At 34.2% G+C, this 24,417-nt stretch overlaps 6 protein-coding genes across 7 annotated transcripts; 4 read left to right on the top strand and 2 right to left on the bottom strand.

Moving 5' to 3' along the window:
* Positions 1–404: 404 nt before the first annotated feature.
* On the top strand, positions 405–1,452 carry LOC110997663 (dihydroanticapsin 7-dehydrogenase). The gene has a single exon (XM_022265915.2). It carries the CDS (start codon positions 539–541, stop codon positions 1,301–1,303), a length of 765 nt encoding a protein of 254 aa, XP_022121607.2. The 5' UTR covers positions 405–538; the 3' UTR covers positions 1,304–1,452.
* A 96-nt stretch (positions 1,453–1,548) lies between these two features.
* LOC110997664 (circadian clock-controlled protein daywake) lies at positions 1,549–5,749 on the bottom strand. Of its 2 annotated transcripts, XM_022265917.2 has the most exons (6): positions 5,627–5,749; positions 4,179–4,407; positions 3,974–4,104; positions 3,767–3,904; positions 3,310–3,463; positions 2,604–2,713 (listed from the first exon to the last, which is right to left on the bottom strand). In XM_022265917.2, exons 1-5 carry the CDS (start codon positions 5,730–5,732, stop codon positions 3,312–3,314), a joined length of 756 nt encoding a protein of 251 aa, XP_022121609.2. In that variant the 5' UTR covers positions 5,733–5,749; the 3' UTR covers positions 2,604–2,713; positions 3,310–3,311. The 2 variants fall into 2 exon arrangements, with proteins under 2 accessions (XP_022121608.2, XP_022121609.2); XM_022265916.2 differs by lacking the exon at positions 3,310–3,463 and having other exon boundaries at positions 1,549–2,713.
* A 2,436-nt stretch (positions 5,750–8,185) lies between these two features.
* LOC110997689 (protein takeout-like) lies at positions 8,186–12,588 on the top strand. The gene is made up of 5 exons (XM_045634731.1): positions 8,186–8,451; positions 8,979–9,198; positions 11,201–11,325; positions 11,437–11,589; positions 12,042–12,588. The coding sequence occupies exons 1-5, from the start codon at positions 8,385–8,387 to the stop codon at positions 12,191–12,193; spliced, it is 717 nt and encodes a 238-aa protein (XP_045490687.1). The 5' UTR covers positions 8,186–8,384; the 3' UTR covers positions 12,194–12,588.
* A 1,434-nt stretch (positions 12,589–14,022) lies between these two features.
* On the top strand, positions 14,023–17,657 carry LOC110997691 (circadian clock-controlled protein daywake). Its single transcript, XM_022265956.2, has 6 exons — positions 14,023–14,179; positions 15,448–15,553; positions 15,636–15,749; positions 16,754–16,887; positions 17,045–17,200; positions 17,452–17,657. The coding sequence occupies exons 1-6, from the start codon at positions 14,125–14,127 to the stop codon at positions 17,601–17,603; spliced, it is 717 nt and encodes a 238-aa protein (XP_022121648.1). The 5' UTR covers positions 14,023–14,124; the 3' UTR covers positions 17,604–17,657.
* A 3,597-nt stretch (positions 17,658–21,254) lies between these two features.
* Positions 21,255–22,420, top strand: LOC110997669 (ribonuclease P protein subunit p40-like). The gene has a single exon (XM_022265923.2). It carries the CDS (start codon positions 21,365–21,367, stop codon positions 22,382–22,384), a length of 1,020 nt encoding a protein of 339 aa, XP_022121615.2. The 5' UTR covers positions 21,255–21,364; the 3' UTR covers positions 22,385–22,420.
* Positions 22,421–22,479: 59 nt separating this feature from the next.
* Positions 22,480–23,991, bottom strand: LOC110997670 (superoxide dismutase [Cu-Zn]). The gene is made up of 4 exons (XM_022265924.2): positions 23,792–23,991; positions 23,374–23,424; positions 22,884–23,051; positions 22,480–22,793 (listed from the first exon to the last, which is right to left on the bottom strand). The coding sequence occupies exons 1-4, from the start codon at positions 23,855–23,857 to the stop codon at positions 22,614–22,616; spliced, it is 465 nt and encodes a 154-aa protein (XP_022121616.1). The 5' UTR covers positions 23,858–23,991; the 3' UTR covers positions 22,480–22,613.
* Positions 23,992–24,417: the final 426 nt, after the last annotated feature.

Raw genomic sequence — 24,417 nt, forward strand, 5'->3', positions numbered from 1 at the left:
CTTTTATCTATTTGCATACCAGTTCAACAAGTCACATTCCAAATATGCTATTCAATAGTCATAGTCATGGTCATAATATCTTTATTCATTTAGGTAAACATGTACACTTATGAACGTCAAGAAAAACAAATTAAATTAATCATAAATTTACATTTACCACCAGTTCGCAAGTCAAGGGCGTAGAGCGGGTAAGATATAAAATAAACGTTGCTTAATCCTGTTCAGAACAGAGATCATCTCGGAGGGTATTCATTTTTACAGGTATATTATTTTAATAAAATGTTTTAATATAATTTTATGACTTTGACATTAACAATTGACATCACTGATCACACAACTATATATTAGATGTCTGTGAATACATACATAATATTATATTTGTTTTGAGTACTATTTTATTACTATTAATATATGTACATATCATTATCTTTATAAGGTTATACATTATTTAATTTAGTAGATAAGTATAGTTCCTTGGCGACAGTATTTAAAGTTGTTATAAAGTGCTGGTAAGATTTTTGTTGATAATTATTTTACAATGAATTTTTCCGGAAAAGTAGTAGTTGTTACCGGCGCAAGCTCAGGAATTGGAGCTGCTACTGCTGTTTTCCTTTCGAAGCTTGGTGCTCAACTGTCACTAATTGGAAGAAACGTAAATAATTTGCAAAAGGTCAATGACGACTGTGCAAAGTCAACTTCTACCATAACTATACCAGCGGACTTAACTAAAGAAAGAGATATCGAAAAAATTGTTAAGACTACCATTGATCATTATGGAAAATTAGACATTCTCATCAACAACGCAGGTATTATCGAAACCGGCTCAATAGAAAACACGTCTTTGGCCCAATATGAACGATTGATGAATACAAACGTTCGCTCGATTTATTATTTGACTATGCTGGCAGTTCCCCACTTATTAAAAACAAAAGGTAATATTGTGAATGTATCAAGTGTAAATGGAATTCGTTCATTCCCTGGAGTTCTTGCTTACAATGTATCTAAGGCATCAGTCGATCAGTTTACTAGATGTGTTGCTTTAGAATTAGCCCCTAAAGGTGTCAGAGTTAATTGTGTAAACCCTGGAGTTATTCTGACAGAGTTGCAGCGTCGTGGTGGGTTAAATGATGACCAGTATGCTGCTTTCTTAGAGCGAAGTAAAGAGACACATGCATTAGGCCGTCCTGGAAAACCAGATGAAGTTGCAGCAACAATAGCCTTTTTAGCTAGTGATTTGGCAAGTAACATTACTGGTGCTAGTTTGCCAGTTGATGGTGGTCGCCATGCTATGTGTCCTCGATAAATGTGCCTAAATGCCATATGATTTCTTGTATCAAATAACTTTAAGCAATTTTTCTAGTAATTTTGTTTATACTTTGAAAACATTTATCTATTACATAAAAATTATATAGGTATTTATTTTTTAAGAAAAATTAAAATTGTTATATGTTTCTTTGGTTTTTTATTTGTTTAAAAAATTACATTCTTAATAGAATTTTTTGTTTGTAGAAATCTGATGATAAAGAAATGTCATCTCATGTAATTATAACAGAGTAAATGATAAGTTGTAAAGAATACAAACAAAAATATCTCATAGTTCAAGAACAGTTAGCTGAGTTATCATAAACATTGTTTCTGTTGACTTATCAATAAGGAACAGTGTGGGCGTTAATAATTACACAAATACATGTTATCTCCGATTCACACATTGACACTAAAATCAACTAAAAATATATATTTTTAATAATTACTTGTATATTTTTTTGTAACTATTACAGTTTACAGTAACAATGTTTGGAGAAAAATTTATATACCAGGACTTAGATAATGTTGAGGGCAAGGATAGATATAGTGTTAAACATTGTATGTTAAAGAATAAATTACCTAATCACGATACTTTAAAAAATTGTTAAGACATGTGTGAATAGACACAACATTAATGTGATAAATTAACTACCAATATATTAACCATATAATAAATAGTGTTTATATCGTAGACGTACATAGATAAATGAACGCGATATTAATAAATAAAAGACTAAGGACTCATTAAGTAGGTATAAAAAATAACGGAAAGTATATAGAGTTGCAAATACACGCTGGCTTTGTGGTGGCTGGCCCCGAAGAGAGGAATATGCGCACCGAGAGGAAGTTACAATATTCATACGGAAATGTGCAACCGGCGACCTTACGCCAACGAGCCTGGATCGTCTACCGGTTTGTTGTAAAACATGATTACTAGTACTACCACAATTATTAATAACAAGTCAACATAAAATTACATTAGTGCTGTTATACATTATAATTTTTTTTTATTCTAGAACAACATTTTAGAACCCTTTCCTTATATTTATGCGTAATTTCTTAATCACTAATAGTCACTAATTTCAGATGAAGTTAAAACTAAGTACGAATAAAAATAGAACTAGGACTTAAAGACTATAAAAGGCAAACTGGGCGGGATCCGGTATTATAAATATGCAATTAGAAATCGTCTCTTCACTGGTGACGGAAACCCGATTTTCTGTAGATAATCCTGATAATTGTTTGTTCCGCTTCCGTCAAGGCAGCAGTAATCGGTCAGCAGGGACGGCAGCAAACAGTTTCTTAGCCTCGTTGACACACGCACTGATAATAGTCTGGAAGGCCACAGGAGCGATGTCACGGATTACAGGCTCCCAGTTGTCATTGATCACTCTATTTATTGTAGATGCTAAAATGTAAATAAATAGGGTAAGCTTTTAATTATATTAATGATTGGAGTTACGCAAAGGTTCACGCGGCGAGACATCATTGAACTTTCAATTTAAATTACGTTGACCTTCAGAGGGATGTTGTGAAATGAGTTTTTGACATACTTTATGTTCGTAAAGGGCACAAACTTTTAGTTATTTTATTAAAAAAACGTCATAATATATTGGTGTGTGAGTAAAATTTAATCCTTCACCCCGAAGATGTTAATCATAAGTTTGTGCTTTTATTGATGACGGGCTGATCACAGTCCAATAGACTGCTCGGAACGCAGCGTTTTGACTATAAGGAGTTATTTAAACAGGGACAAGCCTTTTTCAAATGCTGCTTCTCATTCAGTCCTCAGGAAAGAAAATCTTTAAATTATTTATATAAAAGAAGATTAGGTGAGACAGATGACGTATAAGTTTGTTATTTTCAGTTAATTATTTCTATTGTAAGTTTCTGTAGTATATATAAACGAAAACCTAAGTAAACAACTTGAGAAATTAGACAGGCTGTAAATTGTTTAAATGAAATCAAGAAACGATGCAGTGACAGATAGTTTCTCATTCAAACCATTAGGCTGCAAGGAGATCAGTCGCCGACACGGCCTTGAAAAGCTTATTAACTTCGTCTACGCATTTCTGTACGACATGCTCGATAGCTGGCGGTGCAATATCTTGCATTATAAGCCTCCAGTTTTGGTTTGCAAATTTTACGGTCGTATCAGCTGAAATTGTGTTTGAAAAAAATTATCTTGTTTCAACACATAACAATATATTAATTCAATCTTGTTGAGTTTAATTGAAAACAGATTGAATTAGATTTCTCTACTCATGTATAGTTGGTACACGTAAACTACATTTAAACGTATTTGTGTAGTGTTTTGTTATCACAACGACTAAATTTTGAAGATATTTAATTGTTTTAGTTGCTATTTTATATCTACAATGAGACATATATAAAATAGAACCCAGCTCTTTTGTTTCTACTTTGCCATTGACCACAGGTTGGTTATCGATACTTTACTCACCCAGCTCCTTGTTGCCGTTGAAAAGGTTAGTGAATTTGAAATGCGCACGGTCCATGTTGTAGCTATCTTTGTAACCCGTCACCGTCCAGTAACCGTCGACAGTCTTGTAGTCATACTTGATCACGATATTAAGGTTGGCTGAAGAATGATTAATCTCATTAATTAATCCTGCATTATCCTATGACATAGTAATAGTGTATAACTTACTGATTTTTATTTTGGCATCTCCGTTTCCTCTAATTGGCAAGATGAGCACCTGCCCATCCATGTCATAATGTGCCTTCAGTGTTACATTAGCGGTAAAGTCTAGTGTAGCTTTTCCTTTCTCCGTGTCAATCCTTAATGATCAAAACAATGTATTTAGCATCCAATCAATCGTGATCAATCTTCCAGCATCAAGTGTGTAACTTACTTAAAAGAATTCACGACAAAGTCACCGAGACCGGTAACGACGGTGTCGTCGAAGGTGAGTTTCAAAGCGGGGTTGTCGACGACCACCCTACCCAGGTGTACCGGATCAAGGGACGCAATTCCCAGCTCCGGGATTCCCTTTGCGAATTTCCCTCCCCCGACCGCTATCACCTTCTCCACGCACTGACTAAGATTTGGGTCTGACGCCGAACAAGCTCTCAGGAAGGACGCTAAGTTATTAGGCAAATAAAATTATTTTTAAAAAGAAAGTAGTCTGAGTCAAGGTAAACTTCTTTTGAAAAACCAATACCAACGGTTTACGCAATTTGAAATTCATACACTTTTTTGCGCATATCTTTGTAGTGTATATAGACCCAGGTATTTTGCAATAACATCAATATCAATTAATGCAACCATTACTACACAAAAGTTGTCACAAACAATGGCGGATAATTATTAATCAAATAATCACACATTGTCTTTTTTCTCCATTATTACCATGTTCTATTCTCTTTTTTTTTCTTTAAAATCTATAACAATATAACTAACTACAATACTCCATTTCTCAATTCTCTAAATTTGCAATACAATTATAGTGATCAGTATTCATATATATACATCATACGTTCACTAGTTGGTTGGTTGTTTAGTAAAGGATTTAGGAAATATTACATGTTAATATGTATATTATATATGTCACAGGATAGAGGACGACATTGAGTTGTCACGCAATAAGGCATTTCTTCATCGGATCGGAATTTATCTCTTACAAAACCACTAACATGAAAGTAACGACCTTAAATATTTATCTTTACAATAAAAACACAAATAATTTGTAGTTTCATTGCAAAATCATAGAAACTAAAAATGTATATATCGGCTATCAATTTTTTTTTGTTGCACACTGTCACATTCAGAAAAACCCTTCCTATTTATTTATATAAGAAATTCCCATATTAAGGTAGTTATAGTTTTTAAATCTTAATGGTACTTAAAAATTTGTGATAAAGCAAAACCTAGGACTAGATTCAACCTTATAAGAGGGTCAAAAGGTGCGACAGCTGCGGTAAGCGCGTTTAACTCTTTTACACGCACACACTTTAATACAGAGTGTTCAAAGGAGTTGTTAGGATTAACCCTCTGGCATTGAGTGTGTCCATGGGCGGCGGTATCACTTAACATCAGGTGAGCCTCCTGCCCGTTTGCCCCCTGTTCTATAAAAAAAAAAACAAAGCTCCTGCTGAATTTCATCATCGGATGACGAATGTGGCTTTGTTTCTTAAAATTCTTTAAAAAAAATAATGGTTTTCAAAACAATAAGTGTTTTATTTATCTGAAAGGTATTAGGTTCATTTTTAATTTTAACTTTTTAAAAGTTTGGTCTATCAATTTAACTATTTCAATTTAAATCAGTTTAAAATAGAGTAGGACATATGCTATTGCACTCACGCAATGTTGCGGCGCGCGCGTCCAGGGTGCAGCAGAAAGCCACCGCGAGGCACAGAAGTCGAAACATGTCGTGCGAATGTAAGTAGCGGACTGCGCACCGCAACATGTACCCAACGTTATATATCTTTCGCAATTGCATACACGCTCAACCTTTGCGTTTAATTCAATCAATTCCTATCTTTATTGACACATGTAGTGAAATAAAAATACCAAGTGACTCTGATACATTGCTTTATTACAGCACCAGAATGCAAATTTATAAGTTTTGACATTTTATGCAGCACATAGCGTGGGACAATTAATGAAGTCGTGCTTTGGTTTTCGTCATGTTATATTTGCAACTGAGTTCCAAAGTGCCTCATAAAGCATAGCAATCGATACATCGTTTGATTTGTTTAACGCAATATCCATACAAGACACATTGGGACTAATACAAAACCCTCCAATATAGTCAAGTCCGGCAGAGATTATTGCTCCAAATAAAAGCCCAGGCACTAGTTTTCAATTGGTTTTATTTATGTCCATTCGTGAAGATTATTAATTGTACCTACCGCTATATCGTGATCAAAGGAACTTAATAATATATTTTCTGCTATGCTGTAGGTATCGAACCAAAAGATTAGGCTCTACGTGATCTAAATCACCTATACAATATACCTTTAGATAATAACAAGTTACTTAATGTAATTTGGTAACCAAATGAGTTTCTTGATGGTCAAACTATGATATGGACTGAGCCCTTGATTGCAAGCTCTCGCTAACTATTTGATTAATTATGTATTTAAATAATAAATTGTTAAATTATATATCGGAGTATTTTTTTAACAAACTTATTATTAAAATTTTCGACTTTATCTGTGTTTGTAAAAACATATATTTTGTAGTAAAGGCATGGTAATTCTTACCTTAGTGATCTACCAAATATTTCCCTTTTAGTATGGGGTTAAACCACCTCATATTGCTAGATTTAAACTTAGGTTGGCTAATGCTTTAAAATTCCATTGACGTATAAGAATACCGTAAGCCGTAATTTTCAATGTTACACTTAACAACTAAGAAAATAAAAGTTGAAGAAATTTAAAAAAATCTTGTCCATTTTCAGTAGTAGCTTCATTTTATTTATCGGTGCAGATGAATGTCCAAATTATCAAGAATTTAATTAGAAAGATCACACAACGAGCAAAATTATTTTTTACTAACGACTGTATTTTATCTTAATTATTATTATAGTATTGCACCTCACCTCAGTTTGAAGCCCGTCCCACCACTAGTTGGATTTTTCTGTTGATAAGCTTATGATTATTTTTAAGCTTATATTTACTAGTTAATTATTTAACTTCACAATAAACACGTCCTAAAGTAAAAAACTTACAATGTTTTTTGGGTAAGAATGCATACAATTAAAACTGATCTATGAAAGAAACGAAAAAATGTGTATGCCCCATGCCCCAAGCAGAAGGATGCCTTCTATATCTAGTTTCGTTGCATAGTAAACTTCCTAAAAAAGCTCGCTGGCTACTTCTTGCAGAAAATAATTCTACCTTCTTATTAATCTAGCGGAATGCAAAGTCACCGAGTTGCTTACGTCTGGGCACGCACGTACACTGTCACGGCCAGGGTCAAGCGGACCCTCACGTATAAAGTGTATAAAATTAGATTTATCTAAGCAAGAGTGCAACATGTTAAGTATATGTTACGTACAACTATGCAAGACGTATACTTCTTCCGAATACATCAGTTCGATAACTAACTAATTGTTTATTAAGTTAACTGCAACCATGTTGACTACTGAAGATTGTCGATCTGAGCGCGGAAGAGTAAAGATCAATGACATCGACCTTTGTGAGTTTGGTTTAACTCCGAAATGATTCATCGAGTGTATCATTTTGTGTGCACGTGTGTTCCTGCGCCCCTCACCAACGGAGCTCTTCTTACTCATACGTAGGTCGAGTTTTATTTAACCTTACAACTAGTTATAAATGACGTTCGTCAACGATTTTCCGAGAATTTTACATTTTACGTAGCAATAAATATTAGATAATGTATATTTGTACACATTTGTACATATTGGATTTATAAAGTTTATAATAATATTTTAAACTAAGTTGAAAAACAAATGTTACTTCATTTCCAAAGTTCCATCTCCGTATGATCCAGAAATGAACGCGTAATTTCACCGACTCAACATTTATGTATTTTTAGTGAAGAGTAAAGGGCTCCATGCCTCGAGTCGTCTGACTGACCCGATCAAGTTACACTTCTTACCACCAGCCAAAGCTTGCCAAAGACGGGGTGGTGTGGACGTAATTGTAACCTTGGGAACACTCAGAAACACCCTGGGAAATAAAGAGCGCAACTGAAGGGAAGAGGCTATTCTCTTCGTTTTAAATTATCTATTTTTAATCAAATGTTCAGTCTTAAATGACAAACCTTTCTTCATATCTATAATATTAGCTATGATAGGCTCATGCGAAACATTTCAAAATATAAGGTTGAAATAGACAAAATGAGTCTGATATTTCAAAATGTCTGTAAATAGTCAAAATGAATGTACCGTGGTACTGGTAGTTTGTGTAAAAATATTGCGTCTGCCCGTTTGTTATATTTGAGCATTTTTCACTAATGATACTCAAAAGTAATGGAATAATTTCACAAGAAACGTTTAACTATTAATGCGTGACTAATTAGTGGTTTAGATAATATAAAATGGTTGCTGATAAAGATCGTCGCCCTTGTGTGCTGATGTTGGATAGTCAAAATGAAGGCATTTCTGTTATTTTCAACCTTTGTTGTGGTTATCGTACATACAGTTCGCTGTGGCTTAGGTAAGTCTATTCTTTTGTTATCTTTTTTCTTAGTGTTCATGATCGATCTCTTATTAATGCAATCGAACACGAAGTTTTAAGTGTAGGTGGAACGACGCTACTGAATAACTACCGAGAACGAATGTTTTGTTATGGAACTGGTTTCATTTTTAACACTTTGTTATTCCGAGTAAAGAGCGGCTTCATCGTAATCGATTAATGTGAAAACTCGAGGAAACTATAAAACATAGCAATTATTTAATATAAGACCATAATAACATTAAAGTGGTGCGTGAATGTAGTGAGGATAAAAGCGTCGAGTTGAGGATAATCGTCTGTTACATCCTTGACACGTTTATTCAGCTTCAACCGATATTCATTTAGACAAACGTTAGAGGTGTATAGGATTCGTTATGTCACATATATTTATATATTTGCAGCATAGAACACGTCACACATAAATACATGCTAAGCATTTAGTAGAGTAATATGACAACTTAACTTTAGTTGACGGCGAACATTTAACTGTACGAGATTCTTTTACACAGCGCCCTTCATTAGACCATGCTACGCAGAAGACAGGGCATGTTTAAAGTCGTCTGCTCAAGCGGCCGTTGCGGTGGTGGCGGCAGGACTTCCGGCATTGGGAGTAGAGCGAATGGACCCGATGCATCTCGAGCACGTATCGGCCAGCCAGTCCGGGCTGGTTATGGAGTTCAATAATACCCAAGTACGAGGGTTGCGACACTGTCGTGTGCTCGATTTACAGTAAGTACGTTTTACATAAGTACAACATTTATATATTGGTAAATATATGTCAGTGTTGGCCTAGTGGATTCGGCGTGAGATTTTCATCTCTGAGGTCGAAGGTTCCATCCCCGGCTATGCCCCGATATACTTTTTTTCTATGTGTTAAATGTTTCTTTCTTCGTTCAAACGTTTAAGGAAAACATAGTGAGGAAACCGGCTTGCCTTAGACCCAAAATATCGAGGTCGTGCGTCAGGCACAGAAGGCTGATCACCTACTTGCCTATCAGATAAACAAATTATTATGAAATAGATAAATAAATCTGAGGCCTAGACCTAAAAAAGTTCAATTCAAAAAGCGCCATTTACTTAAATGTATGTCAGACAACCGTATTTTGATACTCTAAAAATGAATGAAAAATTAAAAACAACAAAAAGTGGACATGGAAAAGGTACCTTAAATGTTTTACAGTCACAACCTTTTAGAAACACACCTTGGGCGCACTGAAGTCTTCGTTTGTCTGAGGCATCAGTCCTATTAAGTAGTTTGCATCGCACGTAGTTGACGGAGTCTGTCAGCTGGAAGAGTGATCTAGCGGAAATAATGACCACGAAGTCTCATCAGTGCATTGCAAAAAATGAATTGAGGATATTATTATTAATTGAATTAAATTATCTGTGAAGCGTCACAGCTAGTACTCTGTAAATCTCCTTAACAATCAATTCCAGCACTCACCGCCACTAACGATGCGATCTATTAGCGTGGCTATTAACTGTCATTAACTTATTTCATGTGACAATGGCATTCGGTTTTTATGAGAAAACTTTTGAGTTTTTTGTCGATTGTCTTTTACAAAGTAACGTGTGTTTAAGTTGAAGGCCTGCTTCGACGTATCCGCTAATATTGTTAAACAAATTGCTGGTTACGACTTCGGGGCAAATGCAAGTTCATGATGCGTGACTTGTACCAGTTGTGTATAGAAGGGCGTAATAGGGATGATCGAATTGTGGAATCAGTCGATATGCGATGACATATTTAACTAATAATAACATTCCACCCGGAATGTTATTATTAGGCACTCTCAGCCCCAATCTATCCTTTATTTCGGCATTATGTACTCTAGGACCTTAAAAAATATAGAGCAAAGGCAAGGTCCTTCTTTACCTCTAAATGGTGGTATCCACCGTTCCCAAGACGAACAGTTAGATACATAATAAACATGGGTAACATATAACCATATGTAAATAATATCTACTAAGTTAATATATTTTGACAACGCTCCACTATTTGAGAGTATGTATTTCTTTTCTTGTAGAGACCAAATCATGTTGATACATTTCAAATTTCTTCTTACACGTGCATTATATAATGTCACTATAGCTTTTATATTTCCCTAAGTCTTCGATTTCTGTTTTCGTGCTATAATTAAAGAGAATCGGTGCCTGTGCTCTGATAAAAGAAACAATGAAATTAAATGAAATGAAATACGTTTATTTTGGAACATAGGATCATGATGGTATCACTCATTCCAGGTCATTAGAACTTTTGTAGCGCTAAATCTATTTCCTTCGCTATCGGTGACAAAATTTCCACTTGTGTTGATTCACTCTGTCACTTCAACTTTGTTTTACACCGATCTATTGATGCTTTAAGGCTAAGATTGAATGTGTGGAGAGTGGGTTCGGCGAGTACCGCCCGAAGATATACGGAGTTATACCACGAGAATCTTGGTTTTATGTACCTCCTTTAATTGTACCTTTCTTACGTGAACCACCGTGCCATATTTACACAATCTATCTCCCCAATGGCTTTCTCAAATATCTATATCTATAATCTTGCTTCGAGTTTTGCCTGACACAGATTGATCTACAATGTTTCGAAAATCTACATAACTCAGAACGATGATTAACACTTTTTTATAAGTAACATCGCTTTTCTCTCGATTGAAAAATAACAAAATCTTAACTCGATTTAAGTATTATTCATTTAAATGTTTCGTATAATGCAGTCTATTTATTGCAGACGTGAAGGTCCTCGGATGTCAGTGGAGCTGCAGTGCAGTGTGGTGCTGACCGGGGATTATGTTCTCAGTGGCAAATTGCTCATCTTTCCCATACAGGGCAGTGGCCGCTACAAGATCACAATACGTGAGTTGGCGTCACATTTTTATATACCATTTATCTTTTTTAGTACTGCTTTTAATTTTTGATTCCAACTATTAATAATTTTTATTATCGTATACAAATTACCGTCAACAGGTGACATAGTTGTGAAGGTCAGCTTGGAGACGGTGGAGCGTACGAAAGGCGGAGAGCGGTACTGGTCGGTGGTGAGTTGGAAGCACACGGCCCATGTCCTTACGAGCGTCGTCTATCATTTTCAGAATCTATTTAATGGCGATGAAGCACTGGGTAAACAGTTTTCTAAAATCTCTATTAGTTTACATTTTTTCATTTTTTTCGGAAGATTATTTTAGATTACATTAGGGCATTTAAAATAACTTCCTTATAGAAATACTTGGTTCTACTAACATGATTTGTTCAGTATTAAATTTGCATCTCTTACCGAGCCTTAAAGTTGTATCGGATGTTATAACGTGGGGAAATACATTCCGCATACCATTTGACGTCATTGAGCCTAGGTTCTGAGGGTCGTGCTTGCGCAGCGCCTCCATGGTGATGGCCTCAACGGAGATGAAAATAAGCTACCGGAATCGACTTCTCTGACCCTAATCAAGTTACCCAGGGTTACTACCTCGCCCTGTAGTAGGTCCACCAGAAACCGAAAGAGAACATATCAACAACCAATTACCAATAGAGCACTTTAAAGGAACTTGGTTTGATCTATCTTCGATTGATTGCAGCCCGTCCAGTAACCCGTTACGCAAACAAGAACTGGCGGGAAATATTCACAGAAGTGTCACCGCCCATCGTCTCCGCTATCGTCGACCGCATCGTGCAACAAACTGCTCACCTCTTCGACAAAGTGCCTCTTACACAACTTTCCTTGGACTGACATACCGAAGATTCAATATTCGAAGTCATTTGTATCTCCTTTCCTTAGAAATTCATGAACGCATTTGGAAATTGATTTATCTAAATACTTATATTACAATCAGAAGAAGTTACCTATTTTGTAATAATTTCATGGCATCCGTTACCTATCACTTGAAGAAATAAGGTCATTATCATTTATAATATTTATTATAAAAACATAGATAATTCTTAATATTATTTTATAATTTCATTTCTGTTAAACTTTTTTGTACGTATGAGTCATTGGATGAAATTAACGTAAGTATGTGTTTTCAACATTGGTTAAGTCACTTAACTAAATGAACAAACGAACATACAAACAAGGGAACACAAACTGTTATTGTATTTATTCTGTGTGAATATAGATTAAAAATATGAGTATGTTTTATTTTTATAACTTAGCTTCCTTACCTTGCTTATAGTAAGGTTATGTAGGTACGTTAATTAAATTAGGAAAACTTAATCGTCTCCGTTTCGCTTCAAGTATGCAAATAGACATCAAATGGGGTTTTCCCTTAGCAAAGAAAAATACAAAAAATTGGAAAATTGTTGGTTGATTATATTATTCCTCTTTTAAATTACATTTGACTAATGTCTATTAAGCTAAATAAACAAAAATCTCAACGTACGTAACGACATACTAATAATTCAGTCGCACTCTCATATCGAATAACCTCGACACCTTGTCACGAGGAAAAAATGTGAGACTCACAGCTAAATAATAAAACAGTATAAAAATGTTAATAAAGACACTTTGTCGTTAGGCTATATACATATCGGTAGAGGACAGAAGTATAACATATAACAGAAAGATTCCAGTACAATTGCGGAAATGGGATAATCCCATGTACCAATAACAGTTTACAGCTAAAAACAAGATGCAGCTACTCTGATGCCAGAGACGTTCATGCACTCTGAAAAGAAAAGCAAAGTTTACTAACACATCGTTATATTAAAAATGAAAGCAAATAACATAAATTAATGGGGATACAACGTGAGGCCTTATCGATAACGAGTAATCTCTTTCAGTCAAACCCTAGAAAGGAAAAAATCCATAGATAAAACAAAAGAGAGACAATTAGAATTAATAATGACTAACTATACAATTCCCAAACCGAATCAAAATAATAAAAAATAGACTAAGAACTAAAATTAAATGTTAAGATTCATAACTTATACATGCAATACAAAAGAATAAGAAAATACATTTATTTCAAAAGACACGATTGAATAGGATGGGATTATTTTCGTACTTAATTTAAATTAAAAACTTCGCGCGATCCGTCGTTTCATAGCTACCTTATGTTTTTTGCGAAGGGCGACTGAGATCAGAACGACTATAATAATAAATAAACTATACTCCTTAGTTTTAATTCGTTTCCAAAAGCAATTAATTATAATTTAAGTAACTTAAACACAAAATGCTATTTGCAGCGATTTTTAATTAAAGTTTTTAATTAAATTCTTCTATGAGAATGAAGAATTATTTAAGAGCTCACAAAAAGCTCCATAATGTCGTTATGCGTCAGGCCGGTTCTTCACTAAGTTGCTAGTAAACAATATTTCTAGACGTTTTGGGAAATATTAATTTGCCGCCGCGGCCGGTACGTATTCAATTGAATTCGTTCTGCTGCGTATATAAGCCACTTGCTTTCTCATCTTAATCACATTATTAATTCTATTATGTATGACCTCGTTGGATCAAAATATCATCGAATCTTTGAATTATTTAGTTATTAAAGAAAATGTTTTGACAACGAAGATGAGGTCGACGGGTAAAGTCAAAATCTCGCATTGGCCGTAGCACGCTCACAATGTCAGGGTCGTGACGTCAGTGTGAGCATAAAACGACGGAGTTGAGGCGACTCTCATCACAACACAACTACGCCACCAGTTGCTAATATTTGCAAAATGTTCCGCATCCTCTATTTACTCGGACTAGGTTTAAGTGTTCAGTGTGCTTCGGGTGAGTCTTTTTTAAAATAATACCTCACAAACACACCTTAAGCAAACGAGAGGTGTTAACTTTATCATGTTATATATACGCCCACGAGTGCTGACTATATACTCGCTTCAAATTTAGAATACGGCTTTATTGCATAATAAATATACTTGAATATATTGATTGATATATATAATAATCATTTTTGTCTGATGAATAAATCTCTGATTCGAATAATACATAAATTACTTGTTTTCGTTATGTACATTTTGCTTTTTACATATTAACACACACGTTACTGGAATTAGTTACTACTTTTTAAAAATATGTACCCATCAAATAGTGGGTGTTAGCTTAATAACAAGGTATTTGATATTTTTTAGGTATTTTTATTAAACTTAATAATTGTAATTAATATGATATTGTATATATAATTTGTAAATTGCGGTTTATAATTATATACGATACCTTATTCACGGGCGATATACTCGTAAGTCAAGCGTTTGTTGAAGATGCAGCAAAACTAGAATTCAATATACTTTCTTATTCATTTCAACTCAACTCGACTGAAATGCAGGCTTTTTGGGCAGTCTGCTGTCTGTATGACGTTATGAGTATATGTATTTAATTCATCGTTACATAAACATTATAGTAGGAACAATCCGTATCTTAAAGGAGATCTCTTCCAACCACCTCGTATATATATTATTCATAATAATATTTGTAAGGCTCGTTTTCGGAACTATAATATATTGTATAATAATTAGGATTCATATAAAATAGCGCCACCGATGAATCTCGACTTAAAGGTTTGAAAAAAGAGTACAAAAAATGCGAAGCCGGAGTTAGCAATAAAAAAATTAATAGTCAAGTTATTGCTCAATTAATAATAATTACAAACTGAGAAAATACAGGATTAGTTTTTGTATTCATTAATATAACGTTAAAGTATTCTTATGAGTTGTGAAGGTAGATTATTTAACTGTCAATTAACAAAATACGCTCTAATGCGAACAAATATTAAAACATTGAATGCACACCAAAACATTTTATGGCGAAAAAGATATGTATGTATATGTACACATTGTATTATGATTTTTTATTTAAAAAAAATCATTTTTCGGATACGAGTGGTCAGCATACAGCACATAGCACTCGGATCCGAGAGCTAGGGATGGCAATGGTTTAAAAACATGAACGGATCCGAGTGGGTGGCACCGCTACTATGACCCCGCTCCACTGGGATTTAAGTAAATAGCCCTTAATGTGTTAAAAATAAATCTTTCCTTCAGCACCCTTTATAAAGCCATGCAAGCCCGGGGACTCCGCCTGCATTTTGGCCTCGGCGCGGGCTGCAGCGCCCTTTTTGTTACCCGGGATACCAGACCTCGGCATTAAGTATGTATGCATGTTTGCCCACACTATTGAAAAGTAAAATTAATTTTAAACAGTACGGTTGATCTAACAAAAAGTATTACAGGTCGCTGGACCCCATGCACCTGAACGTGATCAAGAGTGACCAAGGAGGTCTAAAGATGGTCTTCAAGGACACCAACCTCACTGGCCTTAAAACCTGCAGCATAGACAATGTCAAGTGAGTACCGGATACTATATTAGAAGCCGCAAAGAATTTCTTCAGAAAAATAAATCTTTCGTTACAACTATGTAATTGTAACAATTTAAAATATTATATTGCATTAAAGCAAACCTATGATGTAGAAGAAATAACCAGCGTGAAAACCGTGCCATATCACTGATACGAAAAGTGCTGCGTGCACCTTGAGAGAAACCTATGATGTAATATTACATATTAAATCGATATGGCTAGGCCAGATCATAAATAATTAGCTTTAATTGTAATAAAGCGCGAATGCCAAGCAACCTTTATGATATGGTCATGCATACGCAATACGCATTAGGATACAAATTAAATTGTTTCATTATTCACCGTTCACTACTTTATATTTTTATTTATAAATATGTAGGATAGATTTTTTTACGTTTGGTCATAATAGACGACTATAGAGAAATATAATGAGAGTTTGTTTGATTATTTATTTTTAATTTTTTGAAATCCTTGATGGATTTTATGTCTAAACCACTGAATTTTTTCAATATCCAATTCTCGAAAGTCAAATTAGATAAAAACTAAGATTGAATTCAGTCTATCAGCTAAATACCTCGTTTTTTGTAATTAGCAGTTGCTATAAATATTAAATGTATTATTATTTTTGTTTTTCTATACATACATATATAAAATATGTTACAGTCGATGTATGTAAGTATGTTGCCAGCATAATTGAGGAAGAACAGAATCTTGTGCAAATAGTTTTTTTTTTTTTATTGGACCACAAAATTAGGACAAATCCATGTCAACATCAACTTACATACGAAAATATAAAAAAAAAGCGGTGCCGTCCCTAGAACATGTGGACACGACCAGCGAAATTAAGTGAATACAATAAAGTGTCAAAACAAAAAACAAACAAAAATCTAAAAATAATAGCTATAAAGAATTAAAACACTATAAAGTTGTATTTAAAAGCAATAGATGTAGATGTAGATTAAGTAGTCATATTATGTAATATATCTTTGCAGGATGGATATCGCAAAGATGAAGCAGTCGATATTGCTCAAATGCAGCAAGCTAGCACTTACGGGCAACTATAAGCTATCGGGGCAGCTGCTCATTCTTCCCGTGCAGGGTGACGGGCCATACACCATTGACATAAGTAAGTAGAATCAGGCTGAGATCAACCTTATCAGCTGATACCACCTAGTGTGAACCGTTGTCGCAATGTTCGTTCAGATAATATATGGGCTTGCTCGGCAATAAAATTACTACGATGAGTGGGAGGAGCGAAGTATAATTAAATACTGTATGCGCAGGTGATATCGTGATCAAAGTGTCGACCGATCTAAGCTCGGTGACGGGCAGTGATGGCCAGCAGCACTGGCACATTAGCAAGTGGAAGCACTCGTACAACGTCCTCACCGGCGCACACTTCGCCTTCAAAAACCTATTTAACGGGAACACCGCCTTGGGTAAGATAATTCCTTCACTCAAATAGAACACTCGTTGGCACAATTATAAGGTAGTCGGGGACCATCTATATGAGGGAAGCCGGTTGGTAGCCGTGCCGGTCTAAGACGGTTGCGCCTTCAGATGACTGCATAAGGTTATTCAGATGTAAGGTAATAAAATAATCGGACATTTGAAGAATTTATCTAAATTATCACGAGCGTAATTCTCTGTAAGGATGCCTCCATTATGTTCAATGAGCAATTACTTACAGCGACACCGGTGGAGGAGTTCGCGAACAGCAACTGGAAGGATGTGATGCAGGAAATCGCTCCGCCCATCGTGCACGCTGTGCTGGAAGAGATCGTAGCCGCTGTGGACAACCTCTACGCTGCCGTGCCAGCCGACCAGCTTTACACTCCCTAAGCCACCTATTATGTTTATTTTAACAATGTAAATAAATATTACGGAAACTGCAAATTCTATAACATTCGCCACACCCCGCATTAATTGGCTATCGAGAACAGATTTGAGTAACGGTTGCATCCAATACAGGACTGCCTAACTAAATAATAATACGGATAAAAACTTGAATCTTTTTTTTTATCAAAACATGGACAAACACTTACAACAACATCAAAAAATCGCCACACTATATAATAGTTTATTGGCGATCATAGCGCTCTGTTATTCAAACAATCGTATGGGTTTTACAATTAATTTCGTTAGATTTACTAATTTCCAATTATTTATATTTATGTTATTAACTTATTATATATATTTATTATTTATATTTAATATATATATATATAATTAATAATACATATTTCAGTATTTACTTACCTTATTTGTACTGCTATCTTTGGGAATGTTTTTTAAAACTACATCTAGTTTATTAAATATTGTCGGAGTTCCGCTCCGTAATCGTTACAGCAAACCTAAACGTGTAAAATTCTTATTATCTATGAATTTTTGCAAACTTATGTATATTATGTTGGGATAAGAACTAACGGGTACCCTTCAAATTACACACAGGGCCAATCAATTTAAGTCATATACATATTTTTATTCATAATTTGAGACAATAATAAAATGTAACTAAATTTAATAAAGCGACAATCTTACTTTAGATTCTAGAATATTATTCTAAATGCCTGATGCCTACGATAAAATTTCATTAATCGCTCAGTATCCTTTAATAAATTAACTATGTATCACTCTTATAGATATAGGTACATATCCTTCGACGCGAATTACAAGAAATAGAATCAAGTGTCTGAAAGAACAATTTCTTTCGAAAAGCGAATCGCTAAGCATGCCACTCCTATCGAAGTGTTATCGGGGTGATTGAAAGATTCGATCAACAAGATGCTTTAAAGCTGTTGCGTACGCAAAGTCGAATATCTACTAACACGAATTCTTATTTCGTTGACAAAATCGCCAGATATAAATGTTTATTGCATTTTGTGTTTTTTTTTCTGTTATTTACATCATAGAGCGAAAAAATTTTTTTTATTAAAACGATTATGAAGTGTCTGTGTTAAGTTACTAAATAAGGTTTTTACTCAACCGACAATATTATAAATTGTCTGTGCACAAAGTTAACATTACGATCCCCTACTATTAACCTATCTTGACTAATAGTAGGGGAGCCCACGATGCTAAATGGGGATTTACTCTAGCGTCATAGAGACCTACTGGGTTGCGAATCTTAGATACGAATAAAATGTATAGGTACCTTTTCATCGGTGGGGGGAGTCGATGTCATCTAATAATCGGACCGACTCGTAGGCCGTTATTAGAATCTTTGTAATACATACTCAAGCGCGTCAGATCAAGATATATATTTTCTAGACCTGATGACTTATAATCTGACTATTATCTGGAGGGATTCGCCTAATCTGATATTTGAATTTTTTTTCAATCAGTGAACTTAATTTATTGATAAGCTCAGGAAATAGCAAAAAGTGTATGTTGTCCAAGTAGAACTTTTCATTTATTAAAAATCAAAATATCTTTATTCATAATAATAAATATCATATAGGTAAACGGTACACTTATGAACGTCAAAAAAATTATATTAATTGTAAATTTACATTTACTGCCAGTTCTCAAATCAAGGGCGTAGAACGGAAGAGAAGACTGATAAACTCTCCACCACTGTTTTTAATCGCCAAGTTTTTTTTACACAATGTTTGTAAGGAGCTGCATCCATTACACCATGTTCCATATGACATCTTGAGTAATCAAGAATAAGAAAATAAATTAGATAAAAAAAAGAAAAAACAAAAAAGATTTGTTCTCTATCAGGAGGAGGCATGGTGAAATAGGAGCACGCACTTGCATACTGGTAGGAACAACACGCAAATACGTAGTAGAAACAAGTAATATCACCGCATACACGAATTCAAGTACGACCAGTCACCACAAATAGCACCCGTTCAGGAGTATGACGCATGGCCAGCCATCGGGCCCCCTCGCCATATTTTAGGGAGAGAGAGACAACCCGACGCATGGACGCCGCCATATTACAATTTAAAAAATATATATGTGTGTGTACCAGAGTACACAGGTAAGAAGTGAAACTAATATAAAATAAATATAATTTAATGACATATTTCTTTTTTTTGACGTTCATTATGTTACCTATATAAATAAATGATTTCTGTTTGATTGCAGTATATATTTTGGGTGTCCATAAACTTGGCATCGGCATTTCCTGAGAGATACGATCTTCTACTGTTCGAAGTAAGAGTGTATTCCTCTCTCTAAGGTCGGCAACTCACCCAGTAAATAAGAATAGGTGTTCATGGGATGCGCTGTCCCTATTTTATAAAAACATACTTTCAAGTGCGAACGGGAGGGGTAAGTTCCCATTCCGTTTCTTATTCGTTCTAGTTCTTATTCGTCGGTCTTATACTGAATTGAGTCAGCGACTGCTTCATTCCATCCTGTTGAGGTCTGGTCTAATTTTTAATTGGGCTAATCTATTCGCTGCTTAAGTTTATAGGGATAATAACTAAATAAATCACCTACAAGTTCATTGACAACAGTTTTCAGTTCCAGGCTTTGGGCTTTTTCCTTTTTAAAGTCATTCACTAACAGTTACTCCCTCTCCCCCTAATCTGCAATTGTATTATTTGCACATTATCCATATATATATATTTCTTGTGTGCGTGTGTATGTGACTGAACTTCTCTCAAACGACTGGACCGATTTGGACGAAATTTTTTGTGTGCGTTCAAGGGGATCTGGGAATGGTTTAGATTCACAATTTTGTCCGCTGGACAATGTTTTTTAAATTAATTTTTAATTTATTAGTAGTTGTTGATTTTGGAATGTTTTACATTGGATCCGACAGACGTAAATCGCACTGTCAAATTTTAAATAATATTCGAATTTTAATTTTAGTCTGTCCCGACAGTTAGCGCTGCGATCAAATTAAAAAAAAGTTTTGTTATAATTGTGTTATTGTAGACCATGTGCTGGATCGTTAGATATTGTCATAACATTTGAATAATAATTTTCATCAAAATGGTCCAGAATGTTTTAGCTTATTAACAAAAGTTTGAAATTTTCAAATTAAAGACGTATAGACAGGACAACGTCTGTCGGATCCGCTAGTATTTATATATAATGAATTTACTTATTCTGCAATACAGAATATAGAAAAAAACATTTAACTAAATTTAAAAAAATCGTTGCTTTTTAATTTCCCACCAAGAATTCAGTGATAAGTAAATACAAAAAAATTATCTATACATATAATTCAAACCGTAAAAAACACCTAAAACTGTTTAATGAAACAGTATATAACACCTATAAGTGGATCCAAATCACGTCTCAGGTTTTGCAGTTTGCAGTGTGACAAATATTTTATTCAAAATATCGATTACCAATTTTATAATTTTGGCGAGAAAAAAGAGCCAAAATGATATGAGCTCGCCGTAAACTAAGTCCAAGTTCGACTTCTTCGTCTTTGAATAGAAATAGAGCGTACATGATGGGCTTTGACACAAAGGGTATGAAGCAGGATACGTGTTATGTTGGTAACTTGGTATTGACTAATGACTATTGACACTTGAAAGTGACAGTGGACACTGGACATTGTATTTTGAGTGCTTTTATTATTTCTTGTATTATATTTCAGGACCATATTCTAAAGTTGGATTTAAAAATAAGTGAAAATGTTGTGTCCTGATATATGCAAGTTCTCTGCCCCTAAAACCATTTGTTCTTTGCAGAAAAATTTAAGTTTTAGTAAAACTTTAGACAGGATTAGAAATAATTGCTTTTATAGAAGTGTAATTATAACTTGTCCAGACGAAATAAAATTACCAAATTCAATTGAAGAGGCGGTACTTGAAGACAGTGATTACTATAAAATTTCAAATTGTCCCATCACTGAGTTCACAGACTCTGCTTTTATTGAAACTTTCTTAAAGAAAGGAAAGTTATATTGTTTAACAGCTCTTAATAGCTGTCTGAATGATAACGGATTTGCAATAACTCCAGATGGTTCACTTACTCTGCATGTATTAAGTTCTGTTTACCAAACATTAGGCATTGAAGGAAGTAAATGTCCACATGATTTTTATGACATTAAAATTGATCTTAATGATATTAAATCAGTTGAAAGGTTAAGTAATAATTTAAACAAATTAGATAAATTTAATTTGTATATAACCTGGGAGCCTAACAATGAAAATGTATGTCCATCAACAATAGCAAAATATTTCTGTGATAAAAATTATGTAGTAACCCAGCATTCATTAAAAGGAACAAATTTATCTCCTGATATTGGGCAAATACCTTCTCTTGATGCTGATATTGTAGAAGTTGTAGAGTGGATGGGTATGGTGGCCCATAATGCTAATTTAACAACACCAGAAAATTATGTTAGCTCTTATTACATACCAGAGAGTTCCTATCCAATGCAGACAACAAGGATTTCAGTAATGCTTATTAAGGGTTTTCTAACTCCTAACTTACTATGCAAAGTTGCCCAACTTCTATTTCAACATGTGTCATCTAGAGATTTAGCTAACTACTGGTCAGCTCTTAGTATGCAAACAGTAGAAGAAAGTCTATATCAGTGGTACCCAAGTACGGCTAAAATATTTCAATCACACAACTCGTCAACTAATATATTTTTCACTAGTAATGATGCTATTATTTATTCTACAGGTCACTTAAAGTATTCATGAGAGTTGTTTCAAATCAATAAAAACAATTATTATTTCTTTTGTATTATTTATTTTTCAAGTACCTTCTTTCATCTTTAAATAAGACTATGTGTTTAAAAATAAGTGATTTATTAAAAGAACACACAGATACTGAAACCCCTGCACCAACATAATGAGACACATTTCATGAAATAAAAATGAATTAAATCTTTTTGTCAAAGTGCTATTTTTTACAGTAGTAACAAATAACTTATTCAGCTTTAGCCAATCCTATAACACCACAGGCAATACGTGCACCAGCATTACCTGTGGTCTTGCTCAGTTCATGGCCACCAATTCCCAAGTCATCTGGATCTGCATGAACAACCAGTGTGCGTCCAATAATACTGTTAGGACCACTGAGTGAGATTTGGGAGTCCTGTATGCATACCTGGAAGGCCATGTTGACAGTCAGTTACAATGTGATGAATGTGAAATACACTTAATGTGATATAACACAAAAATTTATTTCGCCTTTAACCTTAGTAACTCCACCATCTTGTGCTTCAATGTTGCCTAAATCTCCAACATGTCGCACAGCTGCATCTGGAGATCCATGATCTTGCTTAAATGGGTTGAAATGGGGACCAGCGGAAGTACATCCGTTAGTATTATCACCAAACTCATGTATATGGAAACCATGTTTTCCCTGTTAACGTAAACAAAATAATAACTATGTATTAAAATTTAGTTTTGAGGATAATGTATTTCGGTAATTACATGTTTGAGGATCATAATCTTTTCAAGTGTTTCATTTTTAATTAATTTATTATATCTTTAATTATTCTCTAAATTTCATTATCCATATTACGAAATATTTAATTTTACATACTTTATTATTATTATTTTAACAATTTCTGGTATTTCATTTTTGTTTAATGAATTTATTTACTAATAATATACAATTAAAACAATTTATAGAGAAATAAGGAAGTAGACACTATCTACTAAAATGATAATACAATACATACCTTTGATAGACCTTTGACCTCTCCAGTTACAACAACTGGTGCCTTGTCATCCTGATGAAATAAATTTATTGATTGAGAACATGATTAAGTTAGCTTGATAGAATGACAAAGCAATTTACTCTCAAAGAAATAACGCAATTTAGATCCTATAGCTTAAATTAACTTTAATCAGTCATTACAAGATACCGATAGATTAAATGTTGCATATTAACACTTAAATACCTATCGACCTTACTAATAGATATTGACATAAGTGCTCTTTTAGTTTATATTTCATACAAGTAGATAGTACAATTATATAAGTACAGTTGATAAACTTGGTTACACAAAATATACAGGTTACTGCAAGGTCATTAAGCAATTATCAAGAAAATAATAAAAGGTTTACTGGTACATATAAATATATTATAACGTTTACCTTTTGATCAAATAACACTGTACCGCTTACGTCGCCATTAAGGACACAAACAGCTTTGACTGGCATTTTTATTGAATTTACTGTTATAAATTAACTAACTTGTTATCTATTCGGATTAAGACGAATGACGTTCACAAATTAATATTTGAATTTTATTAAGTTACTGGAGCCGTAGGACGATTTTTATATTTGAATTTTGATTGTTCGAGAAACTGTGTCATTTGTCAAGAACGCATTTTATTCGCTGTCATAGACAAAAAATACTCAAGAGTCTTTTATAACGATTATTAAATATGAGTGTAAAGAACGCAGAGATTGCATTCTATCCGTCGCCAAAAATGGATTGTCTTCTTAGGGTTTGGTTATTGGGATGCAGATAGAAGATCGATCGACTGTCACGGTCTGATCTCAGATTGTTTTCAATCTCTTTATTGTTTTATCAGCGACTTCTTGTTTGTTTACTCAAATACTTCTTGCCATTAGAGAATATACAGGAAAGCCCACTGCTGCCAGTACTCTGCGGTGATCTTCAAATATTCCTATGTAACCTACTCGAGTAGTCTGTGAATATAAACATTATATTATGTAGAATACATACCTCCTAACTTAATAATGTATATTTTATC

The sequence above is a fragment of the Pieris rapae genome, chromosome 3 (assembly GCF_905147795.1).
Source record: "Pieris rapae chromosome 3, ilPieRapa1.1, whole genome shotgun sequence".
NCBI classification, from domain to species: Eukaryota; Metazoa; Arthropoda; class Insecta; order Lepidoptera; family Pieridae; genus Pieris; species Pieris rapae.

Bases quoted from the DNA above. Each gene is read 5' to 3' on its own strand.
- LOC110997691 (XM_022265956.2), top strand. From the start codon at position 14,125: ATGTTCCGCATCCTCTATTTACTCGGACTAGGTTTAAGTGTTCAGTGT. The intron at 15,750-16,753 runs GTGAGTACCGGA...ATATCTTTGCAG, and splicing joins TGCAGCATAGACAATGTCAA to GATGGATATCGCAAAGATGA. The intron at 16,888-17,044 runs GTAAGTAGAATC...CTGTATGCGCAG, and splicing joins GCCATACACCATTGACATAA to GTGATATCGTGATCAAAGTG.
- LOC110997670 (XM_022265924.2), bottom strand. From the start codon at position 23,857: ATGCCAGTCAAAGCTGTTTGTGTCCTTAATGGCGACGTAAGCGGTACA. The intron at 23,052-23,373 runs GTATGTATTGTA...TTACGTTAACAG, and splicing joins AGGTCAAAGGTCTATCAAAG to GGAAAACATGGTTTCCATAT. The intron at 22,794-22,883 runs GTTAAAGGCGAA...ATGGCCTTCCAG, and splicing joins AAGATGGTGGAGTTACTAAG to GTATGCATACAGGACTCCCA.
- LOC110997663 (XM_022265915.2), top strand. From the start codon at position 539: ATGAATTTTTCCGGAAAAGTAGTAGTTGTTACCGGCGCAAGCTCAGGA.
- LOC110997664 (XM_022265916.2), bottom strand. From the start codon at position 5,732: ATGTTGCGGTGCGCAGTCCGCTACTTACATTCGCACGACATGTTTCGA. The intron at 4,408-5,626 runs GTGAGTGCAATA...CTAATAACTTAG, and splicing joins CGCGCGCGCCGCAACATTGC to CGTCCTTCCTGAGAGCTTGT. The intron at 3,905-3,973 runs GTAAGTTATACA...ATCATTCTTCAG, and splicing joins AGATGCCAAAATAAAAATCA to CCAACCTTAATATCGTGATC.
- LOC110997669 (XM_022265923.2), top strand. From the start codon at position 21,365: ATGTTGTGTCCTGATATATGCAAGTTCTCTGCCCCTAAAACCATTTGT.
- LOC110997689 (XM_045634731.1), top strand. From the start codon at position 8,385: ATGAAGGCATTTCTGTTATTTTCAACCTTTGTTGTGGTTATCGTACAT. The intron at 9,199-11,200 runs GTAAGTACGTTT...TATTTATTGCAG, and splicing joins TGTCGTGTGCTCGATTTACA to ACGTGAAGGTCCTCGGATGT. The intron at 11,326-11,436 runs GTGAGTTGGCGT...TACCGTCAACAG, and splicing joins CCGCTACAAGATCACAATAC to GTGACATAGTTGTGAAGGTC.